The sequence below is a fragment of the Pterocles gutturalis genome, unplaced genomic scaffold, assembly GCF_000699245.1.
Source record: "Pterocles gutturalis isolate BGI_N339 unplaced genomic scaffold, ASM69924v1 scaffold47676, whole genome shotgun sequence".
NCBI classification, from domain to species: domain Eukaryota; kingdom Metazoa; phylum Chordata; class Aves; order Pterocliformes; family Pteroclidae; genus Pterocles; species Pterocles gutturalis.
This window is the reverse complement of record NW_010104760.1, coordinates 25,700-43,290: the sequence shown is the minus strand read 5'-3', so window position 1 is coordinate 43,290 and position 17,591 is coordinate 25,700. Positions and strand designations below refer to the sequence as shown.

At 41.4% G+C, this 17,591-nt stretch overlaps 1 protein-coding gene across 1 annotated transcript in view; it reads right to left on the bottom strand.

Annotated features, from left to right (window-relative positions):
• Positions 1-17,591, bottom strand: part of LOC104458368 (protein unc-13 homolog B) — a gene marked incomplete at its 5' end in the record, with an annotated part of 59,895 nt that overhangs the window by 16,927 nt on the left and 25,377 nt on the right. Inside the window, 6 exons of the mRNA XM_010087148.1 lie at positions 4,128-4,251; positions 6,167-6,319; positions 9,456-9,544; positions 15,659-15,736; positions 16,782-16,859; positions 16,996-17,139. Coding sequence (XP_010085450.1) covers positions 4,128-4,251; positions 6,167-6,319; positions 9,456-9,544; positions 15,659-15,736; positions 16,782-16,859; positions 16,996-17,139 — 666 coding nt within the window. The remainder of the gene's footprint in view (positions 1-4,127; positions 4,252-6,166; positions 6,320-9,455; positions 9,545-15,658; positions 15,737-16,781; positions 16,860-16,995; positions 17,140-17,591) is intronic.

Sequence of the window (17,591 nt, the reverse complement as noted above, 5' to 3'; positions counted from 1 at the left end):
TGCCAAGTGGCATTCTTGTAAACAAGATGCTATACCTCCTCAAAAAAGTTATTCATTCAGGTAAAACATATCACAAAGCTCTACAGACAGCACTTTTTCCAGGTGTTCCTCTAGGGAATGAAAACAAATAAACTTAAATATCAGGTAGTTTTGAGAAAAGCTGCCCACAACAGAATTGATTAAAACATCAAGGATGGAAGAAGAGCAAAAATTTAGTCCTTATTATGAATTGTTTCTGCCTAGCTCTGTGACAAACATAGCTGGAAAAGGGACAGACTTTAGTGCTGCTCTTCCTGGTTCTTCCCATTAAGTTAGTTTCTTCCTGAACTTTTTGGGAACATGAAAGACATCTAAGGTCCACAACACAAGGATTTTCATTTGCTTGTTAATGGTCTGGGCTTTTTTTCCCCTCAGTGAAAGCCTTCAAAGAAGGATCATCAGCTGATTGAAGTCTAATTTCTAGAAGCCAAAAAAACTACACTGATTTATATTCCAAGAGGTTCAGACTCTCACAGCTTAACTGTCCCACTGCCCAGTTGACAAGTCTTTTGAATTCCAGTCCTTTTTTGGAAAACATATTATTACTCAGGCTTATTTTTCTGAGACACACCAGTGCAAGGAAGTTTCATCTGGTATTGTACATTCCTTTCCTAGATTTTTTTAATTCCAACATTCAACAACGAGATCTGATCATTTATTAGCAGCACTTCAGTTAATTTTAAAAACTTTATCATCAGGCAATGTTTGCTACCACCCATTTAAAGTTAAAACTACTTTTTGGCTGTTGTGGTGTATTGAACATTGAGAAAATAGGGTTAAGAGTGGGGATGAAAAAGGGAAAATAATTACCTGTCACTACAGACATCTGGGCACATGCGCACTTCATAGACCATCATTTCATTCAAGGCTAAGAAAGCTTTTTCTCCTCATCACAGAGACAGCCTTGAAATTTTTTTGCTCCTAGCTAGCACAAGGGAGAGGATTCATTTAAACTAACACAAGTTCAGAAAGGTTTCAGAAAACCTCTCAAAGACACACTCTTCTCCACCACAGAATAGCTCTAGAGTGGTGCTGCTTGCAGGTAAGCCTAAAGAATAGCCAGTTGGGAAGTCATGTGTAAAATCTGTCTGCAGCTTAAAAAAAATGTTGTTCTTATCCCGGACCACGTTCTCATTTAGTGAAGAGAACTCTGGTGAATAGAAAAAAAGCACAGCAGCAGCAAGCACAAATTAAGCCTCATGTGAATGGCTGCATCGCACCATGTGAAATAAATAAAGGAGAGGCTCCAGAGTAATCATCTGTGTGTAAATTAAGCAACTCTTCATTGAGCTGACTAGTCACTGATGGCATGCTACAGCTTCATCCTAAGCAGTGGAGAAAGAAATGTATAACTAATCCGTTAATATCCCCAAGCTTTGTGCACTGAACCCGAAAATAAGGATTCCCAGAGAGCTGTGTTTGCATATCCACTCATCCAAGACAAAGAGTATTTAATTAAATGTTGATCTTTACTTAAAACTAGTGAGGTGGGAACTCCTTGGTGAGTTACTGGCGATCACGTTGCTACTAATCTCACAACCCATGGGCAGTCAATGCTCAGAGAGCTAGAAGCCAGCCATCCGAAAGTCATCAAAGGCACTGGCAGCTCCGGTTGTCAGAGTGGGAGGCTGTGAAACTGCCCTGCCCCCATTGCACCCTTCACAGGCAGTAGCTGCCTGCTTTTTCACCTGACCCCCACCCTACACAAAATCTTCCAGAAGCAGCAGAGAATGGGAGAGCAGAGCTCAGGTTTTCTTCTGTGTGTAATACAGGCTGAGCTCCTTTAAGGGGAATGTGGAGAGTAACAGGCATTACAGCACTGCGCAGTGACAGAGTCACGCAAGTGACACGCGAGATACACTGCAGCATGCTGAGAACCTTCTACCTGAGCATGCTTTCCCTGACCACCATCAAAAACACTTTTTCATCTCTAGCAATTTTACAGAAAGGAGAGAAAATATTCTGTTAAAAGGACTCTCTTCTGCCATGAATATCCCCTATGTCTTAAGGGCTGCAGAGGAGTTTTAGGAAGAAAATCCTCATCCCGTGGTCCCTCAAACATGAAGAGACAGAACTAGGGCTTTCTATTGCTGAGGGCAGAGAGGACAGAAAGTTACAGGGCTTGGGGACGTTTCCGAGTCTGATGCTCTCTTTTTTAAGAGCAAGCAAAATTAGGTGAGAGGTGCATGGCAGACAAGCAGAATAGCAAAGAGAAAGTACTGCTTCTACACACACTACCAACCCTGAGTTTTGCCTTGCCTTGCCCTGCCAGCCTTCACTACTAGGATGATGAAAATCTGGTGGTGACAGAATAAATCACTATGTCCCAGGGCATAGTGTAAGCAGCTCTTTGCCCCTGTAGCCCATCTAACCTCACCACAGGTTTCCTGCTCCAGGACTGCAGACAAGACCATTTTAATCACCGCATTGTTCATAACTGCCTTTCTGAAACAGTGACTGCTTTCTAATTTGGACTAGTTCAGCCTCCTCACTATGATACAATTAATTAGACAGCTAAAAATCCAGCTATGAACATTTTGCATTATCTCAGAAAACTGAGGATGTGTTTCATTACACAAAAAGACCTTCTCAATTTGAAACTGAAGTGACGGTAACAAGAAACTCTTTGTAAAAAGCCATTCCAAGTGGCTTATAGCAACAACCTGCAGGTTGAAAGAGTTGGCTGATCACAGTTGTTGCCTGCTTCATGACACAAGCACTGAATCACTCTCCTACTCCTCCTTTAAAATTCAAAACTAGGAAGTATAAAGTTCAAGCAGCTCCTCCCTTGTTCTCTCTGAGGCCCTTGATCTCACTGGTTCCATGCTGAAGGGGTCATGTTAATGCTGCTCTTACATGACAATTTTAGCACCTGTCCCCAAAGACTCCTTTTCAAAGCAATTCAAAGGGAAAGAAATTTCATCCTCTTAAGTTTAGATGGGTTTCTTCTCCTTTATAAATTAAAAAAACAAGCAGAAATGATTGCTCCAAATCTGAGCTCAGACTAAGAAGTCTTTAGCAAATTCACACCTCATGATAATTTTTATGCTTAGCAGGTATGACAGCACACTGCATCTCTGCAGTTTTATCATCATCAAAGCCATAGGCAAGGGCTTTCCCTCTCAGAGCAAGAAACACTTAGTGCAAGATGCAGGTTTCTGTCACTTCTCTAGACACTGCAACCCAAGAAGCTCACTCAAAATATGCAGGCAACTGCAGAACAGTGAAAATCACTATTGTTATACCCACTACTGGGAAAAAATAAATCAGCATAAACCAGCCACAGACCACAAGTTTTCTCCAACAAAGAGATGAAAGAAGTTCTGGATCATCTCCAGATAACTGAGGTTATAGCCCAAACTTCATACTGCTTCCAGCTGAGTGTCATTCACCAGAGCAGCTGCACATGCGTGACAGTTAATCAGTTTCTGTGGATTTTCAAAATTGGGGAAGAGGCTAATCTTCCATTGTTAAAAACATCACTACACTCATGACACACATTCATCCAGCACATCCATACAACTGATAAATTACATAAAAGACTGCCTTTGAAGGCAAACTATCTGGACATAGTGACCAGCTCCCCAGCATCAGAGATACAGAAATCATGCCAGCCCATACTGATGCTAAAGCCTTCTGAGGGGCAGAATAGGGGGTGGCATCATTAAAATGCAAGCCCAGATTAATCACATCTACACAGAGACACCTGACTAATAGATGTCAGTAAGGAGGCAAATGTGCTTACAGGTGTTGATCTAATGCCATGAAGTCAACACTAACTGCCTGATAATCCCATATACACAGCATTCTTTGAAGGACTGCAAACTCCTAATCACTACAATTTTATATACTTGATGGCAGCTCCTTTTGGATCATGGATTTTGAATAATTTTTTTATCTAGAGTGTTCTCTGTATCTTGCAACCCTACTATAAAAAGAGCTGCTCTCTTACTTTACTAGGTTACAGACATATTTTGCCATCCTCGAGCAGGCTACATGCTGACAAATTTACCTGGACAGATGACTCATTAGGTCAAAGAGGTAAGTTACACTTTCTGCTATGAGTCAGGAAGGAGAAAATGCTTTACCGTATGGTCTGTAAGAGGAGGCAGCACAATCAGCTTCTCCATGGTATTCATTACCACCCTCCAGAGCTCTTTCAGCACCCGTTTCAACACTGTTTTTTCACACACAGTCGCAAACAGTGTCAGGCTGCAGGGAGAGAGCAAGAACTGAATAAGTTCACAGAATGCAATTTACAAGGAAAAACGAGATGTGTATGGAAGAAATCAGTGCCCCATCCAAAGCAGTTTGTCATAACAATTGCCTTAAGGCTAAAATCTTCCCTTTTCATAAAGTACAGCCTGTCCTCACCCTTGGAGTTCTAGCACTAAAGATGTCTGGCTAAAATGGATTATTGACATTTCTGATCCCAACCATTTCTATTTACTGACCTGGGGATTACAGAAGGTATCACTAAGTTATAGTGGTTGGGAATAGTCCAAAAAAGAGCAGGTACCCTTGAACTGGTTCCCTTTGAGAAGATCCTGATGTATCAAGTTTACAGAGTAGATAGCAAAAAATTACAAATACAGAATAATAGGTTTTAAACTTGAAGAGGTTATTATAATGATTTTTGTTGAATACCTAGACTGATACTTCTCAGATTGTTAGGCAGAAGTTCCTGCACAGGCTCTGATAGCTGCTGAAGTCTCTAAATCTTTCACCTCCATAACAACCTCAAAACATTTCTTGGACTCCTCTCTATTTTGTTGCAACTGCATTCACCATCAATCGTCTGCCATACATTTATTCCCTTTTATATAAAGAAGTTCTGCTTTATCTCCCTATTTATTAATCTTTTATTATTGTACAGGCTGTCAAAACAGCCAATAAATGTTAGATTCTTCTTCAAAATCATTGTTGGACTTTGGCGTTTACTGATCACATTGGGAGAGCTACAAAACAGGAACGCTGCAGCCAGTAGCAGTGCACAAGTGATAGCTGACTCTTCTACACCATGTAACATCATCTCACAGATTTTTCCCATAGCTGTTTGGACAGTAAACAAACAAAACTGAACAGGAGCAAGACTGATGTGGCTAAGATGCAGGAAGCATTGAAAGACTCTCCTCCTGTAAAGGAGGAAAGAAAATAATCCAGGCTGGGATTATCAGAAACAAAATTACTCGCTCCACAGTTGGATGAAAAGCCACCAGCATACCAAGTTCCCAGTGATACAAAGGAAGGTGGCTTCTCGAGATTCAGAAAGGCGTGCATGGAAAATGCTCACATGGCAGGGTTCCTAGATGTAATGATTGCTGCAGAGAGTCCCTAACTACACGGCGACCCAAAAGAAAGATGGGACAGTCAGTACAAAGAGCAACAAAATAAACAGTATTTTAAACTTGCACAGCTTCATATCCTCTTGCAGCATTTATTACGAAAATCGCTGGCCACCCCTTTCAAAATAAAGATCTGCTGTGCATCAGCAAGAAGTTTAACTTCTACAATGATTAAAAAACATTCGTCTTTGTAGATCAAGGCTTAGCTGATGAGAATTATGTGCAGTTAGACACAAAAAGTCCCTGTACAGCTGAATCATTCTGCATGGTGTTAATGGCAACAGTTAATTAAAGCAATGGATCAAGCTTATGTACAACACATAGTTCAGAAGCTTATTTTTAGTCATAACAGCACCAGGTATGACTAGAACACACATGCTTAACGTGACTGGGATACTGAGTAGTATCAAGTATGTAAGCATGGTTTGCAATATGTTTGCTAATTGGCTATACAATATGTATAGGAAAAAAAACCTAAGCTAGTAAATTTAGAATTTCAGTCTTTCCCACTACCTGATCAGCAGTGTGTTTTGCTGATTGCTACAATTGCCAGAGGGAGAAAGGAGAACTGAGAATGTGCTCTGGCACTGAATGAAGGCTGCAGAGGTGATCTGTACCTTGAGAGAGAGGAAGATATGGGAAGAAAAGCCATTAAGTCTTCCTGAGAATTCAGGCTGGACATCTTGAGAACAATCCAAGAACATGGAGCTGTTTTTCCCTCCCCTAGACTGTTCCCAATCCAATGCACCATATGTGTAACATACATTTGAACACTTGCTTACTTTCCATCCAGGAAATCCATCAATGGCCTCAGGACATTATCTGCATCTTGTGCAACTGTGTTTCTTGCATTAGCAGCAACATTTCCTGTCCCTTTCACTTGACAGAGGATATCAGACATTTGCTTGACACACTCATCAATACGAGTCTGAAAGCTGAACAGATAGGAGAGAGGCAAAAGCAAGATTATCAGTGGCAGAGATCCCAGCTCTAGTACCTAAGGTAAAACACTACAAGTCCATAAATCACACACTCAGTTACATACTCTCCCTCTTTGAGATTTTCTACTCCTTTCCTTGCTGTATTTGTTACTAATGGGCATGCCACCGAGTTCCTTATGCACATCATCCACGGGCAGCCTACCACCTCCGAACACAAGTTACAATCACACTTGAGAGGAGTTTGTTTACTTATCCTCCAAAAGCAAATGATCCTTCCCTGATTTCAAGAGCACTGTTATTCGTAACTCAAAGCACCCTGTGGTATCTTTGCTTTCTATACAGGGTTTCACACCACAGAGACTGGGATTTAGCACAGAGCAATGGCACAATGCAAGCAGAGCTCTGAGCATCCAGGAGTCCATTGGCAGTAATTTGGTTATGACCCGTGATAGGTTAAGTCTGTAAAATAATAGAGACAGCCTGAAGGCAGGAACTAGTCCACTGCCATACAGTCCATGCTGTATCGCAGTGTCAAAATGGGACATGGGGCTCAGCTGTGCAATGAGCAGTGCCACTGTAATGAAGTGACATGCAAGTCATTAAAGGCACAGTTACTTATCCACTTTTACTGCTAAGAAAAGGTTCAAAATGAAATAATACAATGGTTAAAGATGATGAATAGATGAGCAGAGCTGTCAACATATCAAGTCAGCAAATAAAGGTAAATGCTTTGACATTTAAAAGAACAGTTACTAACAACAGGCATTACAAGTGACATTTAGCTATCCACTAACAGCAAAGAGGTTTGAATACAATGAAGTCAGTGCTGGGAGGTAGGGTAAAGATTTAAGAATAGGAACACAGGTCTGGAAGTCAGCTTTATATTTGTGTAAGTGGCCTGAATTTCTGCTGCGTGAGCCACCTAGGACATCTGTGGGTTGGGTGCTAGCATACAACCTCTCTGCCCTGTGGCTCTCACCTTCCTTCTCCACCCTGTTACCGCTTTCTGCTCCTGCACTGCCACCTCCAGCCTCAAGGTCCCTCTCACTTCTAACCTGACTCTTGCTGGAGCAATTTCAGAGCTTTTCCCATTTTTAGGGGAGTAGCGTGCTGCAGCCAATTGTGGCTACAATGACAGTTTAGCCAGAGACATAAGTCACATCAAATAAAATAGTACCAAGCATGTCCTGTACTGCTGACAGTCCCCGTTCTGTTACAGGCTAATCTCACCCCACATTTCTTCCCAAATACTGGATCAGCCATAGGACCCATCTTGAGATGCTCTATATCCCCAGCCAGGAGATGAAAAATAACAGAATCCTTTAAATAATACAAATTAATACAAGGCAAAATTGTCACCAATTATGAAAAATGATAAATCAGTTACTGTGGCAACAGGTTCACCTGAAAGTGAACCTCATGTACTACAGCTAGTAGTAGCTTAACATGAACCCTTGGCACCAGCAATTTAAAAGAAAACTATGCTGTCAGACAGGGCCTTCTGCTCCCTAATTCTTGCAGGAATTCCCTCCTTCAGTCCTACAGCCTCCAAGACCAAAACAGCAGCTAGCCTTGTGTGAAGCATAAACCTTTTCAAGACTTCTTTTCTCTGTAATATCCTTTAAAGCAGAAAATGCTTCCATGTCCAGACATGATCCTCTCTCAGTACAAAGGTGGTGAGGCTCTCTGGATGTGTCCTGCTTTCCCAGCAGGCAATGATCTCACACAGATGAAAAGTTAAGATCTGCAGCATCAGGTGTGCACAGTGTTGTAAGAGCAACTGTTTACAGACTCTGCACAGAATATTGTGGATACCTGTCTTACCTCCCACATTTAAATCCTTTAGAAGATCCTGCTTATACAGTAAACTGCATCTCTACTTTTCATTCCCTATTACTGCTAAGGAATGAGTGAAGCATCTGAGACTGACTGGCTAAATCTCTTGCTGACACATCTCTCTAAAACAGCCCCTGGTATGTATGCTGATACCGAATAATCTCTTTAAATCATATTTGCAAATGCCAAGATTGTACCCTAATTGTTTTGTAGCAGTGACACCATGGAGACAGGTTTCAGATAACAAAATTCACCCCCTCATTGTGATTTCTCACTCATCCTTCATCTAATTATGAACCTTATCGATTCAATTCAGTTACAGTTTGAACCTCCAGATTTCTTGCTATAGCATCCATTACTGGCAATGGCAACTCCTTGCTTATCTCCCACTTAGCTCTGTGTGCTGAAATCCAAATAGCTGCTGACAAATCCCACCATTATTTTTTGGTCATAAGTACTGCAAATCCGTAGACTGTAGGAGGCTAAGTTGGTACAATTTGCTTTACCCCCCTTGCCCATGTTTCAGCTATACTACAGTTCATGACTGCATTGATCTTGTTATAAAGCACAACATGAAATGAATGGGCTTTACAATGAGAAATGGTTGGTTTTAAAGATCAGTTGGGAATGCTGTATTTCTAGATTTTGCTTAATTGACATCGTTTATGGTTCACTACATAATTATTATGGAGTCAAGCACATTTTTGTCCTCAGGTAAAATGGTAACATGATTTGCAATAAAACTTAATTGCCATCTATTACTCTGTCAATACTTTAAAAAGCTCCTCCCCTTGAAACATTAGAAAACACCATTCACTGCAACATTAGAACAAGTCAATATCAAATTCTAAACCTGCTTCCTTCTTATTCCAATATTCATTTAACAATCAGAAATCAGTCAGCCTTTTCATACATTTAGAGCAGAACATTTAAACAAGAATGTTGCTTCATAAACGCTAAGCTGGAAACTGCTTTCTGAGCAATAAAGGAGCAGGCAATTCTGTTACTGAAAAGCACTACTTCCAGAAAAAAATCACTCCATGCACTTCAAACACATTTCATAGTTGAGAAATCTCCCTTTTACATTTCTAAGCAGAGCAATTTAGAAAAGAGAGACTTTAAAAAACATTTATCACTTCTTTAGATGGTCTCAGTATTTGAAGGACCATAAATTCATGACAAAAAGAAAAATATAATGCAGTTGACTTGAGTTTCTTTTCTCTTCTTAACCTGACTGAATGAGATTGGACAAAAGAAAGGGATGCTTCAAGGACAAGGACCTCGTTATACTCACCTGTTACCAAACACAGCACTCAGCTCATCCAAAACATTGTTCAGCTTCACCTGGAGTTCTTTGAGATGGTCACTTGCTTCTGCATCCAACTGTGGATGAAAGAAGAGCACTTAGCTTGAACCCAGAGGGCAGTCTGCTGTCCTTCACTGTCCTCATCTTCACTGTTGAGGCTACTCTTAATAAGCAGATGAACTACCATCACTGGACTCTGCCAGCTGGGATGCTGTCCTCCACTGCCTGTTGCTGTTACATTTGAACCTGTGCTAATGAAACTCCTGGATCAGAATTTTAAAAAATAATTTTTAAAAAAGCCAAGCAAATTATGATTACTTAAGCCTTGTAACTTTAGGCATTGCTAGGTCTGATTATTAAAGTGAATTTGTATTCCTGTTACCATTATAACTCCCCCTCTCTATGAAGGGAGAAGGAAGTTAATGTCATGACAATCAGCAATCATTCTAGCTAAAATTGTAGATAACAACACAAAACCAGCATCTATTGGTGGTGGTTTGTCCTATCCCTACATTAATCCTTCCCTTCTCCTACTGTGTAAAGGGGCAATGAGTCACAAGCTGTCTGGTTTGCTATCTACAACTAATGAGACTGAACAGTTCTCTGATTTTGGCCATTTCTGATAGATTTGAGGCAGGATCAGTTCAAGATTCATCAAAACATTTCAAGTAACTGCTTTTCCAGTTGACAAAAAAAGCCATAAGGATTTGGCACAAGACACCTATTCCTCACTATTTATTTCTACTTCTTTATAAGTTACCAGATGCATGTGTTACAGGTCTAGAGGACATCTGAGGATCAACAACCTATTGCCCCGGTTCATAAATCATGCAGTTAATGCCTTGCTTTACTGTGAGGTGACATGGAGAGCTCACCAACTACCCCCAAGCTTCTCCTTGTTATTGTATTTGTTGTCTGTAAACTTATCTCCTCAAGAGCAGAAGGAAGGCTGATTGTCAGCCCTGTACTGCAAGACGGGACAGCTAGAGCAATGCTTTGCCAAAGGGATGAGCTTCATTATCTGTGGTGAGGAACTCTTTCTCATCCAGAACACCAGCTCACAGCCCTCTGGGTGCAACTGGCAAGAGAGCTGCCCAGATTTAACTTTGGCGTGCCCAGCCTCACTCTCAGGAAGTCAACCCCTGGTGGTAAGCATTCTGGTTCAGTATCCACCACGTTCTCTGTCATTCCAGACAGCCTGTTGTCTTCTGAGCAACTTCTGCTCTGGAAGGAGGAGTCCACGTAATACATTACTGATTGTTAATGCATATGTATTGGCATGCTTTAGCTTGAAAGCATATTTCAGGGAATTACCTGAGCGTGATTTAAGACCATTAGGAAGGTGGCAGTAGGTGTGCACTAGTGTTTCACATATATAAATTACACATCAGTTACAGAGTCCCTGTAGCTCCTGGTGTAACTGCAAACTGCTCTTTGCCAATATTGTGAAACTGATAACAGGGCTCAAATGAAACAGCGTAGATTTTGTTGTTGCTACTCAGCCAATGAATTCTAAGCACATCAGCCATCACTGATAGCAGGAAATGCTACTTGGACTGCATGATAAATCTGTCTGGTAAAGCAGAAAACAGTGTTAGGCACTTGGGTCACTGCCACATGTCACATCCAGACCATTTCTATTGGAAGCTGGAGCTCAGCAGGCTTATGATCTCCATTGTGTGGGTGTAATGGAGATGATTCAGAGGAAGAAAGCTAATGAAAAGTTCTTGTGCAAAACACAGGACAGTACCCACAGTGAGGTGTCTCCTGATCTCTGAGCAAGTGCTCCAATTCCAGTGGAAATAATGGCTGGCACAGCCATAGTTCTGTGGTTGAGACTAAATGTGTGACACAGAAAATTGAGGTACAAGCAAAGAGAGAAGAGGTAACCCTATATTTACATTTCAGGGAAGAAAGCAGGACACTCTTAATTTCCTGCAAATATTTGGGACTTGGCACTTCAAGAATCTGGGCCTCGAAGTCTCATCCAAGTATATTCAGGGCTGGAACCTCAAGTTCTCTGCTAATCTGAATGGTGCCATTTACAGCATAGTGCTATAAACTTTAGGTTGATCTCCTGCTTCTCTCATGGATGAAACAGAACCCATTTGCTGTGATGGGCTTCCAAGTTTTCCAGATGTCATTAGTTCTTCTTTGATTTCTACACATACTGGTAAAGCGTGAGCAACGGGAACTGGAAGTCTCCTCTATAGCTGTAGAAACATAGCTCTTGACTTCTAGAAGGCTGAGGATGTTAATCAATTCACATTGTAAAGCCAGAGAACCTGTGAAATAATTGGTTTTGATCTAACATATCAGCAACTAGAGAATTTTGCCCTGCTGTCCTATTTTACCTTTATGTAAGTTATAGAGTTCACTTGGCTCCAGCTTTTAGTTGCTGATTTTTGTTCTGCCTTCCTCCACTGGCCCCTGGGAGCTCCTCTCTGCAGAGGTAACTGCGAGGCAGGGAGCTCAACAAATCCTACCTCCCTTTAGGGACTCACTTGCACTGAATTTTCATGCATCTCCCCACGTTCCTATAGGATTCAGGAGTTAGGAACTTGGACCGCTGAATCCAAACAACAGCTGCCAGCCTCTCAAATACTAAGGTGGCCTTAGCTATGACATGTGAGATGCTAATGAGGACCAATCAGTAGATACCACAAATCCATTGAGAACATTCCTATCAAGTCTTGGCTGTTTCTAAACTGTCCTGCAATTTGTTATTCAAGTGGCTAACTTGGGATTTAAAATGTGAGCTAACCCTGGCTGACCATTAAGAGGAGAGTTTTCTGAAGCATTAATTGTACAGATTAGCTTGAAACTGAAGGCATGAAAATTGTATTATGACAATCTGCTGCTACTCAGCAGCTAATTCTTTAGGTTCCCTAGGCAGTGTTTGTCTCTGATACTCAGCCCACATGCTTGACTTTGGGGGAAAAAAAAAAAAAAAAAAGGGCAGAAATATGTTAAGCTAGGCTTCATAGCACATCTGGAATCCAGCAGTGGGCAATGTAGTACAGCACCTTTTAATTTCAGTGTCACGAGCTCATAACTCATGAAAAGCGAAGCAAAATAATGGACTGCAGAAATAAATCTCTCTCAAGGAAAAGAGAAAGGCTCATTCTGGTGTCAGGGATAGCACACAGACCAGGCTGAAGTCTGCAGGAAAACTGCAGAAGAGGGTAGAAAATGCAGGTCACATTAGGTTTTATTAGATAATGTATTAATAAACAAATAAATGGAGCCAAGTTCAGGCAAACACTAGCAATGAATCTATATAGCCCACTTCATCACAGAGCTAAATTACAGTCTCCATTCTGTGGGTGTACTAGAGCTGAGTCAGAGGAATCAAAAGGCTTAAAAAAGTATTCACGTACCCAGCTTCTGTCCAGGACTGACCCCCAGATTCCACTGTTCATTATGCTTTTAATGCTACCTGCCACTCCATAAACACTGCCTTTATAAAACGTGCTTCAGGAATGTCTGAGAGTGCTACTGAGCCACACTGAAGCTGTTCTGATCTTGTGAGATCAACGCAGCTCGGAAGGGAAATAAAAATATTAATTATAAATCCTAAAAACCATCTCAGATACTTCTTTCTCTGTGTCTGTCTGTGTGTATATATATATATGCCCTGAGATCTCAAGCACAGACCTAAGAGAATCCCTCCACAGAGAGCTCTCTAAAGTCCTGCTGGTGTCCTTATTGTTTCTGACTAGTAATGTTCACGGACCGTAGGACACCAAAACATTAAAATCAGAGATGCTGGGCAATTCTTGCCCTATTTTGTGCCTTCTGAGTACTACAGCTGGAAAAAGAATAAGTGAAGTGGGTGCCAAGGTATCATTCCTCAACTGGAGAAAAAAAAAGTAAAGGAAGGCACTATATCAAAGAGCCCAGTCTCAAGAAATAGTCAGGGGCACGCACTTTTATTCCCTGTTATGCCATTACACTGCAGTATGACTATGAGTGAGCGCCGTCCCTTCATTTCCCTTGATGCAAAAGGGAATAAGGGATATGGATTTCAGCAGGTGTGCGTTTTGGACCCACTGGCAGAGAGCGCTAGTTAGTAGCAGTACTTCAAAGCATTCCAGAGTGGTGCAGTGCTACAGCAGTAGATGGAGACGGATCTGTGAATCAGAAGCAGATGAAGCCACAAGTGCACAGTAACTGAAACCAATCCCCAAGTTCTGGCTTCACAAATGGTATATCCAACATATCTGCCACAGGAACAACGGTATATTTGGTACCTAGTCCTCAACGTCAACTTTGAGAAGACAAAAAGGTGAACAGTTCAAGATGACCAGGACATACCACTATGCTACTTTCTTATTCCCCCAGGGAAGCAGTTCCTTTTTGGGTAGAGAAGTCAGGATGATGCTTACATTTGTGCAAGCTACTGTGTGATGTATAGATGGATATATATCAAATCTGTCACAGAAAGTAAGAACTGTCCTTCCTGAAGGAGTAGATAAGCCCCACAGGTGCATTTCCAGCAGTATGTTTGTCTACATGTTCTAATTTCAAAGCTGTTGTTACTCACTAGCCAGGCCCAATCTACATCAGAAAAAGGACTACTCAAACTATGACAAGACCTTGTTTACTCTAGCAAAACAGAGGCCCTGGCAGGTTTCAAGTCATGAAGCAAAGTACAACATAGTCACCAAGAGGGAAACCCCTGAGGATAGCAAATAATGCAGGCACTAAACACAACACGATTTATTTCTGGTGATCAGTGGCAGCCTAACGAAGTGGACAAGCAGCATTTGAAAACAAAAGAAAAAAAATCACTTCCAAAAATCAGTTTCCTAGTGCGTTTGTTTCCTGTGTGTTTTATTGCTCACAGTCTGGGTTCCTCTCCCCTTTTCTTTTTTTTCTTTTGATTCCACAGTGCAGGGGAAACAGTGGATTCATCACCTCTGTTCTACCTCACCTAGACCTCCTGAGGAAGGTTTTAAAGGGTAGAATGTAGAGAAGAGGTCTAGGCTAGGAAACGTAGCTGACAGTCTTAACAAACACTTTTTTTTCTCCCCCCTGTTTAACACACTATCAGGTGATACTCTCAATTTGCAGGCAGTATTTTCAATTTGAAATATAGTGAAACCATACTTAATGGCCACCACTATGGAAAAAAGTAGCAAATTTATTCCTTAAGGGAAATAAAGTGCACATAGATTAAAACTTTATAAACCACTTCACAAACATTTCATCACAGGTTTACTTTTTCCTGAAAAATTAGCATTTAGCTACCACTGCTATTACAGCTGGGAGCATATAGTTCTAATTCTTGACATAGGGCTCAGAAATTAGGATTGTTGAGATCACATGTGAAAGAATGACAGCAGCTTTTCTTGCCTTATGGGGTAAATCTATTTGGTGAGATGTTTGCCACTTCACAGAGTTCTGCCACTGAACACAAGAAAGATCTGAAACAGCAACACAGGCAAAAACTGAGCTGCCCATCAGCAAAGCTGACTTTCCTCTTAGCACACAGGTCATAGCATAGGTTCTACCACAACACAACCAAAGGGGATGAACTTAGGCTTTGAAAATAATCTTTTCCTAACATCAGCATCAGCAGCCTTTTCTTCATCTTCCCGATTCTTGAAAAGCAATGAAAAAAGAAGAGGAGAAAACAGATGCACCGATTATATCAGAACAGACAGAGTGATCTGAGGGGGTGGGAATTCTTCTGTAAAAATGGCCATCTCAGAACAAAGAACAAAAAGTATTTATATTCATGGACACATCTGAGTATCCAACAAAGCATGCGTACAGAACTCCTATTTGCATGTCTGCAATGTAATAGATATTGGACATTTAATGCCAAAGGTATTGTCCCACATTTATATGTCACATAAAATGACTTGATGTCAATAGTTCTCAGACCTATCTGTCTTCAGAGCTGTGAAACCACCAGCCACGCCTACATCCAGCCCACATGAACACAGTGCATATCCTTCTCTTTCCTCCCCCATACTATTCTGTGCCTTGAAACATTCACTCCTGAATGTTATGATAAATTTTGTTGGAAAATCTTCAGGCATGGCTGTCCCCTCACACTTCTTGTAGTGCCAGGTGTCACAGGGCTCTCCTCATGACTGCAGTCTGCCAGCACCAGTATGATGCAAGTAACCTAGTAACAGTGCAGTAGGAATGAGTAATACTCAGTCTCTTAGCACTCTTACCTCTTTACCACCCATGGCTTCAAACATCTTCTCTAGCTGCACCCTCAGCTGTTGGATGTTATTCATCAGGATGCAGGGCTGAAGAGACAAAAGCAGGTGCCTGTTACTGCTCAGGATGGCAACACACTTTCACCAGAGGTACAGTCTGTGCCTCAACACCCTTCCCCAGTTACCCCACCAGATCTTAGATTCCAACAGGAGGTACAGCATGCACAGATTTCAGCACTCAAACCTAAAAAAGACTAGTCATTTTTTTTCTCCAGCTTGAAATAGGATGGCCAGTTCCAGAAACCCTAGATCAGGGAGATCTCTGCTGTTGTATTTTCCTCCTCAGCTTTACCACAAACAGAGAACAAACTGACAAGAAATTAGTGCCAGGACAAGGCCCAACTCCTCTGCAGCTCCTGCCATGCCCTGCAAGTGTCCAAGCTGTGTCACCCTGAGCCTCTTAATGCTGCAATCTACTATTGTGCACAGCATACATCCCAGATCAGAAGGGGAACTGCCAGCCAAAGCTGCATTCCGAGACACATCTGGGTCCTGCCAGGCCAAGCTTGGAAGCAACAGTCAAGGATAGCCTGAGCAATAGTCTCTTCTGTCTGTGGTTACATCCCCAGTACAGGTGCAGGAGACAGCAAAACTGGCACAGGACAGACACAGGGTTCAAAAATGTAAGACCCTGTTTTATTTCATACACAGAATTTTGCTTAATTCAGGATTAAACAGCAAGATAATTAGATGGAGAGAACAGTAAACCAAGTGTGCTGCTGAGTACCAGATCTACAGAGCAACTTGTGCCCATCTTTTAGGGTTTTTTTGGGGTTTTTTTTTTTGGTTTTTTTGGTTTTTTTTTTATCACTTCTGTGACACTCAACCCAGACAGGAAGAGTGGAAGTTAATTTCAAGGGGACATGACAACCTCTCTAAGCCCTGCAGATCACCCTCAAGACCCAGTTTTATTTTATTGCAAGGACAGAATTCAACCCATAAAAGCATAAGAATTATGACAAAAAAAAAAAAATATTTACACCATCAACATGGTCAGGCGCAATGCAAGAAACTTGTGTTTGTGAGGAAAATTATGTGATTCCTCATGGCAGAAGAGAAACTCAGCATAACTCACCACTTTCTCCTTGGAACAGTAGGACTGGAAGCTCTTGGAGAGGATGTCAGCATACTGCATCAGCACTTTCCCAATAGTCTGTGAAGACAAGATGTGAGCACTGTTACTTGTCCTCTATCACTCTAGAGGAACTCCAGGCAATAAAACAAACAAAAAATCATACTATTTTGCATCCCACTGAGGGAGAGAAACAGCTGGATGCTGAGGGTGTTACCTTAGCAAACCTCCTATTATAATGAGCAACGATGATGGGGTCTGGGCACTCCAGCTTCTTAATGATCTCAAAGCTCTGATTGAGCTGGGTGAAGACATCCACCACGGAGCAAGAGAACAGAGCATGCTCAGATGTTTGCTGGAACTGAAAAAGAAGTACAAAGAGTTATTCTCAAATGGAAAGATGTGAAATACACCCATTTCACGGGCATCTCAATCATCTGCCATGTCAGAGGCAGGACAACTTTATCAAAACCTATGTCTTCCTCAGAATTAGTCAAAAGCTCTCCAAAAGGTACAGAGGAGCTAAATAGCCAACTCTGTTGGGTTACAGGTTTACTGTCCTTCACCAGCTATGACATGAGAAGCACCAAGGAAATGTAACATGATGCTGAGAACCCTAATGAAATGCACGGCTTGCCTGTCAGTTAATGAGGAAAGGAGGAGAGAGAGAAGAGCTTTTTCCAGATTTTTCTTAAAATTTAGATATTAAAGAGAATGCTTACGTTAGCACCACATACTACAGTGCTAACAGTCACTGAACAAATGGGAAGGTTTTTGCTCTCCATCATGAATACTCAGCAAAATAAGAATAAG